The sequence below is a fragment of the Ascidiella aspersa genome, chromosome 6 (genome assembly GCF_963924565.1).
Source record: "Ascidiella aspersa chromosome 6, kaAscAspe10.2, whole genome shotgun sequence".
NCBI classification, from domain to species: domain Eukaryota; kingdom Metazoa; phylum Chordata; class Ascidiacea; order Phlebobranchia; family Ascidiidae; genus Ascidiella; species Ascidiella aspersa.
In genome coordinates this window covers 8,992,620-9,010,154 of record NC_139452.1, presented here as the reverse complement: position 1 = coordinate 9,010,154, position 17,535 = coordinate 8,992,620, and the positions used below count along the sequence as shown (strand labels likewise).

Here is a 17,535-nt window from a genome sequence, read left to right as displayed (position 1 = left end):
GCTTATTAAAACGTTGCTGGGAAGACTCTGGATGGTTTTTCGCCAGTGGTCTTTAAACTTTTTTTCTTGCGACGCTTTTGAAAAAGTAACTTGCGACGCACACAACATTTTAAGTTTCACTAATAATTTTCACTAAGATTAGTACACTAAAGCCAATTTATTTGTTTGTTTTTAGAAGAAAATAGTAACCCATAAGCGGTATACAAGAAGCGAAATCACTATGCGACGCCCCTGGAAAATTGCAACGACGCATAGTTTGAGACTCTGGTTAATTACAAACGACGGGTTGCGTTCTGTGTACCCCTGTTTACAGCAAGTTCTGGCTGTTCGGAAAAACATAGGCGTCGACCTCCTATAAACAGCCGCCTTTACAGGCCAAGGGGAATATTGTGTTTGTATGTACGGCGGTTGCTGATTTGCTGAACCGGCGCGAGGAGACTAAGCTAAGCTATTCTTTCGCTTTCCGATATTTAGGTGTGCTGGCCAAAGTCCGGAACTGAGGCGCGACCGCCCTTAAACCACACAGTAATGTCTGGAACGTTTTTTTTTCATTACTGTTGTGTAATGTCGAACTTGCTCCCGGCGATGTTATAAAACAGCAATGAAAAAAGAGCGCTTTTACTCCATGTAATAATCGCTAGGCCGCTTTAAAAGTGGTGACCATTAATTCCATATGCGTTGCGAGTAAAAGTGTTATTTTTGGTACTTAATTTTTGTTCATTTGACAAGAACGTAATTTCCTCGAAAGGCCGTTTTAAATAGTTTTATACGCTTAAATATCGTATACAGATATCTTCCGAAAGTATTTGCGAATCGATAAAATAAAAAGACTTCAATTGGGTTATTTTCGCACAAAAGTTGCTTAAGACGCAAACGTATTGTGTCCACCTCTCCACTACTTTCATACCAAAAAACGACAAAAAGACTAAAATTGGAAACCAAAAATGCCCCAATGTCAACTTAGGCAGAACACGAATTATTCCACTCAAACCTGTGCAATTTCTCACGCAAACAAAACACTTGGCCACGTCCGGAGAGCGCAGTGTCCAGCGCACCAGGCTAGCGTTTACCCGAGATTTACCCATGTTCTGTTCGCCAGGAATTCGCGAAATTGCAACCTCTCGTCGCCGCATTTGAAGCGGCGCTATGTCGATCCCAAGCTGGATTTACCGACTGCGGTTACCAACACTTAGACGAAATCCTCCTTTGCCAAGAGAACGCGATAGGCCTTATTAGTTGGCCGATTTCATTGCAGAGGGCCTTTTTTTCGATCGTTTTCTGAGGGGCGAAAGCAGAACGGAAAACGACGTGCATAAAAAATCCGAGAGAGGTTGCGTTTAAAGTGACGCGGTAAACTATAGATGTCCGATAATATCGGATCAAAGCCGATACCTGATGCCAAGTGGCGTTATCGGTACTCGTCAGATACTAGGTTTATAACGTCACCGACTAAATACTAAATAATTTGTGCATTTATTATGCCTTGGTTTAACGATCCCAACTCATTTTTAGGGGAAAATAAACCATATACAATTAAGGTATAGCTTGGCATTTTAACGCTGAAGAAAATTTTGTCTTTGTGCCTTGAAAAACATCCACTTTAATCCAGATTTATGAAAATATCAAGCTTGCCTATTTCACCAGCAGTGAATAATGTAAATTGGCACCTGATCTGACAGCCGTAGTATTTGATTAAATTATCAGATTTACGTAATAAAAAAACATCGGGGCTCTAAAATGTAAAGCGGCCTTAAAGGGGCTGAAAAATGACCAAAAAGGCTTCAAATAAGCCTACAAAAAGTGTCTCGGTAACAACAAAGGTGGCATTTTTCCGCCAGGCGCTGACAGAAGAAAATTAAAAACACCAGCTTTGAGCGCAAAAGTCTTGTAACTCGTTGAGAATACGAGCGTCCGACAAGCAACGAAGAGCGAAATTAGAAAAAGCCACCAATTTGAGATTCGTCGGAATATGTCGGCGGCGGCATCTTTCTATAGTGGCGCGACCGTGTTACTAAATTTAGCTTTCGTCGACAATGTAACGTTTAATTTTTAATGGCGGCAACCGCGCGAGTGGATTAAGCTTGTGGCGGCTTTGGCGTAAAATTGGGAGCGACAGCCAGAGCGGTGTTTGACACAATTTACATTCGTCCGGTGTTACATAAGATAGAAACCAGAAAATTATAATAAAATGTGCTCATTTGAAAACATTTTCACTGTTATTTCTTTGGAAATTAATTGAAACTTGGACAAACGGACTAATGCGCGGTATTTCACACAATCCACATACGCCCGGTGTTACAAGAAAGACAGATGAATTATAAAATGATAAAAATGTGCTCATTTTTTACTTTTATTACATTAAAATTAACTTATAACCTTGAAGAGACGGACTACGCGATGTCTGACACTATTGACACCAGTTAGGCTGTATATAGGTGTTATGCAACACAAAAAAAACACAGAATATCCTTAACTGTTAATGGTTAGAAAATTTGTAGATACTTGATTTATTTACAATTTCTACACGTTTATTTTATTGATAATCTCTACACACTGTTTAGACTTAGAGTATGCACGTTTGTTTAGCTTTTAAAGAAAATTAAATAAATAAACAATTTAAAACGTATTTCAAACTCGTAGGGCAAAAAGCCCGGGGCTTTCCTGCAAGGCCAAAAATCAACCAATAGAGACAACAATGTCTGTAAACCGACGACAATAACCAAAAAAATGTAAGGTGTTGACTAGGAGGCAAATTAGACCCCGTTTCTACCTGAATGTATTAGCCTTAGTTACAACAATTTTTTTTTCTGGTCTAATTAGTAAACCTTAAAATGGAAGTGCACAACTACTGTAACAAACCGATTTGGAATGTGACGAAAGTTGATTACAAGGTAAACACTGTAAAAAGCTATCACACGTCACAAGGATTAAGCGTTGCATTTACATTTTCCAGAACTGTTGTCCGTTTTCGTAATTTACACGAACACATCAACTACAAATCCATTGGCTTACCGTTGTTTGCCGTCAAACAAGTTCGCAATTCAACTATGGGAAACGGGTCACAGCTAGTGACATGGCCAATTCAATGTGGAGTGAAAGAATTACAGCGGGCGCAGGTCTGTAGGTGTATCGCGCCAAACGGGATTCGCCCAGAGCCAGTGTTTGATATTAAACACGCGAGCTGGAATAAATCCCGGTCGCGTGACAAATGTGGATGTACGATTGAACATATACATAAGAGTGTATATGAGCTTGGAGACGGGCGCCTTGTGGTCGTTGGTTTGTATACACTGGGGAGGGCGGCTGAACAATGTACAACAGTGTTTGTTAACCTTTTTTTCGCGGAGACTCAAATTCAAAGCGTTAAAACTGGTTTTGCCGACCAATTTCTCTAAACTGAACATTTTGCAAGTGAACACAATAAAAGACACATAACACAAAATAAATGTGAGCTTAATTATTTCACCAGTAAATTTGGGAATTTTAGATACATCTTGGCGGAAACCTAGCCCAATAGATTTAACTAAACAGCGACTCAACTTTCGGTAGAGACCTACAGGTTGAGAAACACTGATGTACAATAACCTCTAGCTCTTTGAGAGAAAAACTCGCACCTATTCGGCGATTTGGCATGTATCCAGCACACCACTGAATCTGACAACACTTTGGGCGCACTTAAATAAAGTTCGTCGCTTACCGCTGGACAGGAAATCAAAACACGACGAAGCGAACAACAGCTGTTAACAGCGGCGCTATTCGAACTAGTCCCAGCAGTTTTTTGATGCAAAGCGGCTGTCGATATTAATTTGACCAAGGTGACACGAATAAAGTTTGGAAAAGACGGATTGAAATAGTTTAGTTGTCGGGCTAAAAGGCCTAGGGACCTAGGGTGTTTTTCTCCGGCGTTAAATTTCTACCAAACTGGTTGGCGAGTTGTGTGTGTTAACTGAATTATTTGCTTTCAATTTTTTTCAAAATGCAAGTTTTAAATCTTTTGAATGACGAGTTAAACATTAATTTCAAACGAGTTAACTTTTTGAAGACGCCTAAGTTTTAAAAACATCAATTTTTTAATTTTTTTTTTTTTTAAAACATCAATTTGTTTAAATTATTTACTTCGTTGTCGACTACGGAAAACAAAAGACTTCTGTTGCGCCGTTTCGAATCTAAAATACAACAAATTTAGGTCCTGTTTTGGAAACCGGCGAGGTAAAACAAAAGCAAGGAAGTGGCGGCCGTAACAACGGCACACAGGGGCAACGTAGCAAGACGCGAGACGGCAAATATTCGAGGCGTCAAATTCCATCTTGTTCGACAGGAAATTAGATTTTGCTTAGCTTTTGCATGGCTCGAACAATCAGATTGGAAATTGGAATCGAAATGAGACCATCCAAAAAACGTGTACATCTATTAAGTGTGTGGCTTTCTTTGGGTAAAAATAATCGGAATTAAGGGTGAAAATAATAGCAACAAAAAATGATTTAACTTTACGAACAATTCAAGCACTACAAACTATTTTTTGAACTCCAGTCATAAGACCAAAATAAGAACAACATTAACGTCGGAATAAAAGACAGTTTGGAATCAAAATACGACTAATAATAACCTGTCTTTAAGTTTCTTATTTTGGCCGTTTTGGCCTTATTCTGACAGATTTAGATCTTATTTAGACCATTTGGAACTTATTCTGTCGTAGATATAACTGTGTACTTGGCTTTATTATGTCGTTCGTCTTACTACTATAATATCATATATTTTCTGCTTTCGATAGTGTTGCATTGTAGGTCTTATTGTGTGTTCTCATTTTTTTGATTCTAGCAAAAATCAGTAACGCAAGTTGATTTATAATAATCGACCACGGCGACCGTCTTGTTATTTAAAAAAATCATTTATGCACGGAGCCGAATCCAGTTAAACCCTATAACGGCAGATGGAGTGTCAGGCCAGGTGTTCGCCAATCAATTATTCATCGTATTGAGCCGTTTTTTCGCCGATAAACTGAAAAGGACGGTAAAATGCGGAAGCGGTCCCGACCTATTTACGTAATAGGCGGGTTTTAGACTAACTGGAAACGTATGATAGTGGTTCGACTCTAAGCGGAGATGAAATAATGGGTTTAGGTTGGGCGCCTAGCCAACGACAAATTCGAGAGCTTAGTGTACAGGGGTTTTTAAACTGGGGTCTGGTGGATCACTTGGGGCACGTGAATTAGTTTGGAAATGAATGACCTTTATTAAAGAAAAGAGATCAACTAAAAAACGCTTTGGCGGCTAACTTTATTTCTCGGGCCTCCTTAGGAAAAGATATTTCAATGCACTTGCGCTAGGAATTTTATTAACTTTTTTTATTTATTTGTTGACCAGAAGTTGATAATAATCAATTGGCGCATTTAAGTTTTAATGACATTGTCATAGCTAGGTTAAAATTCCTATAAGCGTTTTACCGCAATATTATTTAGATACGAAACGAAATCTTTGCGCAAAGCTCTTGAAAATCAAAACGACGCACTAGGACGACACACGGTTTAGAAAACACAGGTATAGGGCAACTAAATTAAAAAAACATTGGAAATTATAGACATTTAATCATGTTTGAACAAACGGCGGTATCACAATACAGAAAGTGGCCTGGCGCCTTTCGGGATCGCCAAGTAGACTAAAGTCGGGACTAACAACAAACAGCGCGGGGTCCACAAGACGGGGCCCAAGGTCGGCATGCTAGACGTGGTCACGTAGGAAAGGCAGTTACGTTCACGATTCGTTAGACAGCGCCGTCTCGGTCTAGCTCACTAACCTTGTTAGGTAAATATGCCGAGAGCCGGTCTCGTCTGCCAAGCGCAACAAGCCAGGCCCGGTCGGGAATCATGATCCGACCAGATCTGAGCAAAGGGCGCAGCCAAGCCGAAACAACAAGCGGTCGGACGGGCGGTAATTTGCCGTTCTTGAGAGTCTGCAGTTTTTTTACATTTAATAGAATAGGTTTCAGAGCGGTTTGAAACCCCCAAAAAGGCATGCACGCATAAACGGTCGCTTTTAAATGGCAACTGCTCAAAAAGCGGCACCGCTAATTCGAACGAGCCAAGCAGGCGGTAAATTTTCCCGCTTAAGCTTTTAAGTTGGGTCGCCGAAATCAAATCTTCGGCGGTTTCCTTCGCGGGACCCCGTGTTCAGTTACCGCGGCTATTTTCGCTGATTTCTGGAGCGTCTGGGAAAGCAGCCGGCGAAATAAGAACATTCATTAAATCGCGGCGAGCGAAAAAGGCCCTCGCGGGTCGGCGACTTTGGGATCTGTGCCACTCAACACCAGCCGGTATTCGTCCAGTGGCTCTACTCGTTTCGATTGGCCGCTGCTCGTCTTTCAAGGGCCGTGTCGGGTTTGGAGTGGCGAAATTCGAGCGGGCGACCCAAATCAAATCCCGGTCGCTATTTTCCGGGCTCCTTCCCATGAAGGGGCGACTCTTCTGGCGTAAAATTTGATTTTTTTGCGAGTGGAATGGATAGGCGGGTTATTGGGTTGATTTTTGGGGTCGTTACTTTGGCGTAGATTGACGGGTGGCAACACGTGGCCATTACGTACACCAAAATAGGATTTAGCGCCGTAAGTTCAAACATACAGTTGCTGTTGAGGTTTATAAAGTGCGTGAGTGAGATAAATTGTATAACGCTAACAAAAAATACCAGATTACTCAGTTGAATACACACGAGTCATGACAAACAAGGAAGCAACGGACAAGTTAACTAACGCGAAAACAAGGATTTGTTTAGGAAAACATACCTGGAATCATTCATACTGTACTCTCTATGTTTCGCCCATAGTCGCCGACTTTTGTTGTTCACAGCAGTGCTCAAAAATTCCGAAATATGACATATTTTTACAGAAGGATTTATCATTATTTAGGGGGGCTCGGCACCCCGGGTTTTTACTAGGGGTGTTTGGAGAACCCGAATCACCCGAAACTCGGCGTCCATGACTGCATTATATTGGGTGCATAGGTGATTACAAAAAATTAAACTTAAATCAAAACGTAAAGACCCACATTGATCAATACTTTTACACAATTGTGATGAATCACAATGTAGCTTTTATTAAACATACACTCGCCGGTAGGGACATAACTCATTTTTCAGCCGTGAGAACAAAGCGCCACGCAATTGTCTTGAGAGGAAGCAGCTCAACAAGGCAGAGAGCAGCAAAAACCTGCAGCGCGCGCCAAAAATCTCGACAGCGAGTTGATATTGGATTACGAGGGTTTGCCAAAACGCGACAACTTGACCCAAGGTTCAAACGGCGTAGAATCGGGAGGGCAGCGATACATAAAGCTGAATCAGCCATTGGAGCCGGGCCCTGGTTCCGGCCTTTGTTTTAGGACGAGGCGCGGCGCGAACGCATAGGATGGACTGCATCCTGGGAATTGGTGCGCGCGCCTGATCGGCGTGTACGTTTAACGCGTGTTGGCGTACAGACGTGGGCGTGGGTTTTCCGCGTCCGGGAAGTTTATTCGCTTTGTTTACCCGCATGTGTTTGTTGTGCGGGTATTGTATTAGTATTTGTATTAGATCGCTTGGTGTTGGCCAATGGCCCCGTATGGCCGAAGTCCATCAAAACAGAAGGGATTCTTAACTAAGGGTTCATGCCCTCCTGTGGGTTCACGTTGACCCATTGAAGGGGTATCTTGGACTTTCTTATGAAACTATACTTTTTTGTTGTTAAGCGATTAAGTTCATGTTGTTTAAAGCAAGAGCTAACCAAAATGGTGTGGCGTAAAATGTTTCTTTGTTTCCATGCACACTATTACGGGTAAATGACAGGTTTGAAACAGTGCAGAAAATTGACAATAAATGTATCGAGGCCTTGAAATACGTCATGCGAGTCCCTTCCAAAATGGATTCATTCATAAATAGTTTTTAAAACAGGCGCCTCGTAGGCCACTATGCAAAGCGAATAGCTCTCGCCAAAGGAAAGCACGGAGTTATTTTTATATAATTTTTATTAAAGTACCGCATTGTTTAAGTACTCAGCATAAACGGAACCCAGTTCAAATTGCCTCCCACATAAATGAGTTATATTAAAAAAAAGTAAAGAATTGCCCGTATCCTCTATGCAAAGCGGAGACATCACAACAACACTTTAAGCTAAATGCAGAACTGTTGTTTAAAACTCTAATCATATCGTTCGAAGGATTTGGTTGGCCGCGTTGCAGAGCTTTTTGTCTAAATCTGTAATCCTCAAACCATGGCCAACGGACCAGATGGGACACGCAGAGTTAATTCTTTCTACCCGCGGCATATTGCCCTAATACACATAAAATGCGGTTCAAATGTTCTCGGGTGCAAGTTCTAACTAAATTTGGAATCTTTTCAGCGAAAAGACAAAATTATGAAGCCTAATATATTTGTTAAGTATTTTTTTCAATGCTTTCTTCGTTTAATAATAATCAAGTCAATTAAACACAACATAAAATTATATTTCTAGACCGGCGATCAGATACAGTTATTCGGTCGCATTACGGAAAAAAATTGGTGGCCTTGTGGCTCATACCGGTGAACCCAGAACATAAGCCTCCCACAGACCCGAGTCATTCATAAATGGCTCTGCGAACCGGCGTAAACTGGCAACTACGCAAAACAGATGCCTCTCGCCACAGGCAAAACGAGGCTGGTATTAGTGTATAGTTTATAGCCCGCTTTGTTGTGTCGCGTAGTATAACGTGAACTCAATAAAAAAAAACACCGGCCGGAGTCATTCATAAATTGTTTTACGAATTATAAGGGAAAAATACAATAAATAAGGAAAAATACAATAAGACAGGGTTGTCAATCAATCGTGATTTGCATTCGCCATCAGGCGGGAGTCTAACAATAACAATCAGTACTCGTCAGAAATGTCGGAAGGTCGTCCTAAACTATACGTCCTACCAAATCGTTTTTCATCAATGATTTAACTTACCTTTTAAAAGAAGGGCAGTTTGCTGGACTATCGAACACTTTGAAACGTATACGATGTGTATTTTAATTCGTTTCTGTATAGTTGCGCAAGCGTGTATCGTTGGCTATTTGGGCAATTTTTAATTATTCCAGTTTCGGTTTGGCATTTACCATAATTTGTCGCAGATTGACTAATTGATTCTAGTAGGTCTAATAAAAGCAAATTTTACTTCAAAGCGCTGGTACGAAGTGAATCAACCTTGTATGAGCTGTTAAAGCAACAATGTAATCTTATTCTGGAGGTTCAGGTCTTCTGTTGGGAAGTTAAGGTCCTATTAGATTTTTGACGTTTTTTTTCCTAATTTTGGTCTTATTTCTGCAATACGTTGATAAATCTGTTTTGTTGGGTATCTAACCAGGGTCTGGGCCCGGTCGAACCAACCCAATGCGACGCGTAAACGCCAAACGTTTTGAAGGCCGCGGACGAGGCCGAGTGATTTTGGACTAGGTACGAGTCCCGGCAAAGCGGACACGGAAGTGAGGTGTGTGCTGAGCGCGGCAAACACGTGAGTCCGGTTTCCCTTCTGGCATTTGCGCGCGCGCGCGAACTGTGGACTCCCACAGACTGGACTCATTCACAAAAGCCTCTGCCTGTGCGAACCGGCTTCAACTTTTGTGGCTACTACGCGAAAAAGAACCGAAGGTAATAGTGATACACCACTGTACACTGTACAGAGCCTACTATAAAAGATCAATTGATATTGCCGACTTAAGGCAGGTCACATTTGCCCTATCGATTTCAATTAGTCTTAAGCAACATAAGGTTCGCATTTCCCGACACATTTTCGAACCTCGTGGTGACCAGGTGTGCGATAAATCACGCAAGGTTAAACCAGTCGGTCGAAGACTTTGTACGGTGCAACACATTATTTAGTTAAATGTAGCCGACACGTTTGGTAAGTTTTTATCCCATAAATTCTTAAAATCTACTAGAAAATCGTGACTTTTAAAACTAAATGAAACGTTTTGTCTTACAGCACTATGTAGTCAAATTGCTAGATTATTTTTCCATAAAAGAGCTATTTGATACACGAGCAGTTCATAGCTGGGTTGCGCAGTCATCCCAATTATGTAAAGCACACAAAGCACGGCCCAGCTGACATATCACGACTCTCTTGAATCACAAAGTCCAATTGGAAAATCAAAGTTCGGTCGTAAAATGAACGCGCAAGAGGAAAACGATTCCAGGGCATGTCCAGGCCATTAAAGGGCAGATGCCGGTATGTTGACAGATAGTTTGGAGCAAAGGCAATGACAAATTGTCGCATCATTTCCGACGGTAGAACACCGATCAACATTAATCAATTATCTCGTAAAAATCAGCGCATTATGTTAAGAACACAAGTCTAGAACAGAAATTACACCTCAAGCCCTGCGTTAAATACAATGTTTTTGGTGTTAATAATCAAAGATTTAAAAAAAAAGAGAGATTTAGTAACATATTGTGGGTATCTAAAACAAAAACTTTAGAAACAGAAAATGGTTAACATATTGTGATAAGTTGATCACCAAATGACGAAGATGAGAAATTAACGGAAGTGATTGTTAAATGGCTACGATTATCAACCATCATTATTTCCATAGCATTGTAATCCCCTTTAAAACCATTCATTTTGAAATCAAATGCGTATACCGAACCAATATACGAAGTAAACCCTAGAAAACATCATAAGATAGGAGATCCTAAGCTCTGGCTGTTTTAAGATCATTTAAGATCAGTTACCACGGGTTCATTAGGTGGGTGCGTAGCTCAAAAACTTGCCCCTTTAAAAAGATACCAGCGCATGGCGATCATGTACACATCGCCGATTCAAACGTCAAAGTACAACAGGCGGACTCGTGGCCGAACAAACAAACGTGACCGACAACACAGGGCCTTTGCTTTTGCCGCTGGAATAGCTGAAATAGCTGGCCTTGCTGGCCTTGCTGGCCCGGCGCCAGCGTCGCAACTATAGGGACCGGGCTTGTGGCTGTACGTGTGTGTGTCGGGCCACAGGTAGGAAGCGATGGGCGCGCGAGTGTTTCCTACGTGACGCCGATTGCGAGCGTCCCACAACCGCCTAAGCCAGCGGTTCTCAACAAGTGGGCCATGGTTTACTGGTGGGCCCATAAGAACAGTTGAGGTGGGCCACAGACCAATTTAAAAAGCTAGATTTAGTTTCATTTGTGTCACTATATTTAATTTTACAGGAATTATGGCTTGGGAAGGAATTTAAAAGGAATGCAAATTTGTTGTTCAGCCGCAAGTATCTCACTAATGCACGGTTGAATAAATAATCTCTTTTGAAATATGTTTTGTTGTGTTTTGTTCTAAACCTATTTTACGGATTTTTTTTCTTCATAAAAATTTATTGGGCCACAGCCGCCACAGAATTTGGAACGTAAAATGGGCCACGAAAGAAAATAAGGTTGAGAACCACTGGCGAAGCCGAGCGCCGAGGATGGTGAAACGACAGCACTACTAGACTTGCTGTTGGAGCGCGCTATAGCTGCTCGGTGCGACCTGAAAAACGCGGCTATTTCGGGATCCTTCCGATCACCTAAACTCGCCCGGTCGAAAGCTGCAAGGCCCGAATGCTCGCTCTGCACAATCTTTGAGAACTTTAGCGTGGTCTTAACTCGGTTGAGTCACGAATAGGATGAGTTGACCCAATATACATTTAGTTAAAATGCGAATAGGTCTTCGGCATCGGTGGTAAACAAGGTTTAGCGTAATCCATTGTCTTGCAAAAGTCAACGCAGAGCGACTGTTACAGTAAAACAAAGTTGCATGGTGATTCATCATGAAAAACACAAAAGTTTTCTCGTTGATACACGCGTGGCAAGAAATTAAGCACAACTCACGTAATGTAGAAATAACAAACTTTTTATTTTACTCCCCATTCTTTTTAGTCATATAGTGGCTTTAAGGCAGGGGGTATTTGGGCTTTTATTTTACTGGCAATACCATAGCTATACAATATACATGAATTCGCTTTTCTAATATGGCGAACGACATTCTTGGCAAATCAATCAAGCTTCCCGCAGACATCACAAGCAGCAAGCACGAAGCAGCATTTCACGTTTGCGCGTGAATGCCATTTCACACCTTTGCGAAATGTCTTAAATCTCATCACGCTTTCTCCCGGAAAGTTAGGCGCCGTTGGCGCGTTTTTTCTAACAGCGCCTAAACAGTCGCATTAATCAACGTCCAAGGACGATTTGCTTCAAAGTAGCGATGGTTCGCAGCGATAAAGTCCCGCCCGAGCAATCACGTCGAATTGATGAAGACCGGGTTTCAGAAGCGCTTGAAATAACAACTAATTTCCTCGGGGCCGGGCGCTGCCTAAACAAACAGACGACCAGCGAAACGAAAGCAACAAAATACCGCGACGCTACCTAAAAAGTGTTCGACCGGCGACGAACAAGGCACTGTTTTGAGGCCGATGCAAGCCAATTGACGCTGATTAATGGACCTCTACCGATCGGCCAGTTTAAGGTTGACGGTTTCTTTGAGCTTCGTTTTGCGTTTAACTTGTAACAGATCGCGGTTTTACCATTTCAAAGTTATCGGCTGATTTTTTACCCTTCGTTTGATATAATTGTGCAGCATAAATAGGGTTAAAAAGAGGGCTTTGTGAGAAGTCCATGTTAACAGACTGATGTTGGGCACAAAAGTATGGATTTCCAGGTATGATAAACAGCCTCACGAAATATACTACCGGCATGAAAGGGCAAAAAACGGACAGTCACCCGCTTCTAACCCGCTGACGTAGTGCAGCTTTCACAGCCGTATTTACAATCGGCCTTTTCAGGTAGAAAGTGGCGTAAACGCCTGATGAAATCTGCAATCTCTCCAAACGACCGTTCGCGAAATAAATACGCCAAGGCGAACATGGGACGGTGAAGACTGGGGGAGGGTCGATAATCTCGCGATCGAGAAAGCTGAACAAACATGCTCCGTGCTCGCTTTGTCTCGAACTCGGGATGACTATTCGAGCGTGGCCACTTAACTTGACGGCTGTAGCTCGGAGCACGGGGCAAGGTACAACCGCAAACTTGCCCGGACCGGGAGATAACGTTTACTCTGTTCTGTAGCTTTTTCCTTGCGCAATCCGATTCCCGAAGGCAAACGAGAGTCGCCGCGTGAGTCTGCCCGTACAATCACGACCCTTCGCGTGTGTATCAGACGTCAGGTAAAGTAGAAAGCAATTTGTTAATTCGGACGCAAAAACGTAAGTTCTGTTCTTCACTACAATAGACGTCACTTCAATTCTGTCAACTGCGAATTTTTCATGGCTGTGGGATTTACAAACGAATATTTGTGAAAAGTATTCGTAATATATCAAAATAATTAAGAACACATTAGGTCCCGTAATTTAAAAATGGGCGTACGCCACACACGACAATTTCTCATTGCAATTTGTTCGCTTTTTGCAAAAAAAAACAAACAATCTTTTCAAGTCATATTAATCAGGGTCGCGCAAAAAAAAACGGTTGAACGCCTTGCGTCAAAGGCGCACGGCGCTATGAGAGAACATCCAAGAGTCCAAGACTTACTTGTGGGACCGCCGCTTTTCTCCTCATGTAGACGTAGGGGCAGTAGGAGAGCGTCGAGTTGTAGCCGGTCTGATTCAGCATGTTGCGCCACGTCACCAGTTTGTTGGCCAGATCGGTGCCCCGTACCTCGAAACCCTGACGCAAAAAACACACGGGATTAGCGGCGGCCTTACGGAACTCGCGTCGCCTGTACGTAGAATCGGCGCAAGACTTGGCGAATGACGTCATACGGACTCGGTCGGCCAGTTTTAAAGGGGATTTGAAAAGCGATGGCTTTCCTTTATGTGTACTCTTGTGTCATTTCTGCGTCAATTGGTCTGTTCTTATTGAAAAGAGACTCTTTTTCTCAACACTGTATTGATGTGATTATCCCTAACACGGCTGAATATAATGAGAAAAGGAAAGGTAATTTCCACAAACCCAGGTAACCAGTAAGTCAAACTCATTCCCTGCACTGATATTGGTATGCCCTTGGTAAATATTTGGAATGGGTAGTCTTGGTGTGACTTGCGCACCAATGTAAACAGACCAAACGGGCCCTTGGCTAAATAGTTAGACAATGAAAAAAATGATTTAAATGTAAGAGCAACAACTTTTATATGTTACTAACAGCTAAGATGTCTTTAAATGTTGCCCTGAAAAACGAAATGTAAAACCAAGATATAAATGCTATTGTGGTACAACAAAATATTTAGGATAATTATTTTATGAACAACCCAAACAAACACACTTTCTTCAAATAATTTAGCTTTCCGACAAAACGAATTATTTAGGGAGTATGTGTTAAATCCAAATTAAAAAAATATGGAATACTTAAAGAAGGTCATTAAAGCTTAAAAATAATATAAATGCTATCAACAAGCTCCCACTGTTTTACATGCGCTTACCCCCCACACAGGAGTTGGCATATATATATATATGAATAGATTGCAAACCCTAATCAGTTGTGCTTAGGTGAGTGCAGAACCACAACAACTCGTTGCTGTTTAACCAGAAACTAGAACCTTGTAAGAAAAGCAAACCTAAATCTCTGTGATTTTAGGCAGCCAGAAAGCGAGATAAATATCCGGACGGGCTGCTTAACCGCCTTAAGAGAGGGTTAAACAGCGCATGGGTGGGCTTAAGTTTGGGAGCTGTCAATAATTGAGACAAGTTGAAACATACACCGACCTGGTCTTACAATGGAGGCGATTTTACTCAATTTGGCAAGGTCTGATGAACAATTTAAAAGCGGCATATTATACCGACTGTTAGGCAGAAGTCAAGAGGTAAATGTTAACACAAAATAATTCAATACTTTTTAAAGTGCTGGTCTAGCATACTCCCACATTTTAGTCTAAAGGTTTATATTGCTAACAATATTTGGGTTAGGCTGCGAGGTGCCTTTTTTTGGATGGATCAAGTATTATTATTATATTTATTCTACCATATTGATTTATTTCTTGCAATTTTAAATTTACCTCATTTAGCTACAGTATAGCGATTCTCGATCGGCACCGTTTTTGTTAAAACAATAATAAAAATGCTGACAACTATATAAATCTGCCATCAAAGATAACTAGACAACATTTCTGCTAGTTTTATATATTGTGTTTCAATTTTTACCATAAATTAGGACACAAATAACACTACAAAAACATTTTTTTTTAATTTAAACCAATAGCATTTACAAATAGCCAATTGTTCTTGAACTATTGCAAAATATCGAAGTAAATTTTGTACCAGATACATTATGTAGCATAAAGTAAAATATATATATATATATATTTTAAAATACGATCAGCTTGTCAATAAAAGTAAAACACAAGGAATTAAAATCATCTATTTTAAGCACGACAATAAAATCCATTCCCTACCTTGGTTGGTTCACTAAAATCTGGTGCATTGGTGAAAAATATCGCAATCACAGAGAGGACCACAGAAAAAGTTGCACAGAGAAAGATTACCAGAACAGGGTTTTCTGACAGCAGCCAAAAGTACCTAAACAAAACATTTTTTTCCCAAATCACATTTTTATTTTTTATAAGTCATTTACGTCACTCTGCTTTCAAGGCTGACACAAAGGTATTTTGGGTGTATGTGTAATTAAAAAAATAAAACATGAAATCCGAAAATAGAACCACAAATATTTTATATCCCTATTTAAGGAAATGGTTTTATAACTGAGCACACGTTTTTTTTGGAGATGCTGTTTAATTTTAAAGTAAATGGGTTTCATACACAGCACCGTATGGTAAGTTATCATAGCAGCATAGTTTACACTATTACTCAAGCGAGCAAACTTCTCTAAAGCAAGATAAATTTACCATCCAACGTTGAGTTGTTCTTTTTGTCGGAGCTGTCGTCGTTTTTCGATATTCTTTAATAAATCCTCCGAAGTGCCATCAGAGCAACTACTCATTTGAGACATGCTGAACTACAACTAAATCACTACACAGACAAATTTAATCCCTTTGTTTGGTTTGCTACTTGCTCAATGACATTGTCAGAGTTGGAATTCAGTTCATTGTCCAGAAGGATCTTACAACTTGAATATACCTTAACAATTTTCAAGGTTAATTTAAGAAATAAGGCAAATCATAGCAAGTTATTCTTTAATTCAAAATAACAGACTCTTAAATTGCCATAGCCCATAAGTAAAATGAACAGTAATAAGACTTGGCCTAGTCTAGTGTTAGTCATCTGCATAAACATAATAATCCTGCAATTCATATTTAGTCTACAGCTCACTGCAGTCTGCTGCAACCTACCTTCATGGTCCAATGATAAAGACGAAAACGAAACATTAGTATCCTAAAACTGGTTCACAAACGATAACATGTTTACAATTGCAATCATTTCTTAGTCAGTTAATTTTTTAGTGACTGCAACAGCAGCAGCAGCAGCCCCTCTACACACAGTCTTGTGTAGATTGCCGACCGCGTATTGCACTATTTCTTAGTTTTTCAACACAGCTAACATACAACCTAAAGCAGGCGTGTGCAAAACACTGCCTTCTCACTGCACATGTGCGCCTTTCCTTTCAACTGTCGACGCTTTCGGGAACGGCGCAAGCTGTTTCACACAGTTTTCGCTTGCAGTGCCGTGAAATCAACGTAAATCAGCACGAACCACGCGATGCCGCGCTGAGAAAAGGGAAAACCGTCACTATTCATCGCGGCTAATCGCTCACTTGTAACAGATCTCGGCAGCAGCGCTTCACAACGTCGTCGCGCGTCAGAAAAGCGCCCAGGCGTGACGGCCTCTCTTTTTTTCCGCAAACTACTTTTCGCCGACGAAAGATCACAACAACAAAACGGGCGGAATCGCTCTGAACCTCGCCTGATCCTGAAATTGCGCACAATTTGCGTTGTTACGCTCGCGTAGCCTTTGTTGGCGCCGTTCTGTTTGGCCCAATTTGGATTCCGGAACCGGGGTGGCCATTCCGATCTCTTTCAACAAAGTAGAAGGCTTGGCGCCGAACCGACGAGGCATTCGTGTTCTAAAAGTAGTAGATTGACCGGCCTGGACCCATTCGAACGCTCGTTGCCAATTTGAGACCAACGCTCCCACGTTCAACAACTGTAACTTGTAGCCTTTCGAGTAAGGATTTCAGAGGCCTTTTAAACTGTTTGACTCACTCGTGGCCTGGTTGTACTTTCAACCGAGGACAAATTGTAGTTTGTCTCTGCTTAAAATTACTAACAAGCAATACGATTGAGCAACTGTCTATACTGTGATTTGTTTTTACCATTGGTTGTAAAAGCACAACTGTAAGATTTCGCCAAGTGGGTAATCGCAGTGTTGGAAACAAGTCATTCGAAATGATCGCAGTGTAGTCATTTGTAAAAATACTTAAGTCCGAGTAAAGCCAATTTGAATAAACAAGAAGTCAGTTAAGTCATTAGAGCAAAACAATTTCAAGTCAAGTCTTTTTCATAGACATTAAACGTTTATTTAACTGTTCAAATTGTGAAACTCGTCCGATTATGAGCAGTAACTCCACTGAAAAATAACACAATCGTTACATGTA

The 17,535-nt window shown here is 41.1% G+C and overlaps 1 protein-coding gene across 1 annotated transcript in view; it reads right to left on the bottom strand.

Moving 5' to 3' along the window:
• The window catches only part of LOC146139545 (protein dispatched homolog 1-like), a 43,235-nt gene extending 26,704 nt beyond the window's left edge, over positions 1-16,531 (bottom strand). Inside the window, exons 1-3 of the mRNA XM_083392979.1 lie at positions 15,830-16,531; positions 15,380-15,503; positions 13,524-13,658 (exon numbers count right to left, since the gene is read on the bottom strand). Coding sequence (XP_083249105.1) covers positions 13,524-13,658; positions 15,380-15,503; positions 15,830-15,933 — 363 coding nt within the window. The 5' untranslated portion in view covers positions 15,934-16,531. The remainder of the gene's footprint in view (positions 1-13,523; positions 13,659-15,379; positions 15,504-15,829) is intronic.
• Positions 16,532-17,535: the final 1,004 nt, after the last annotated feature.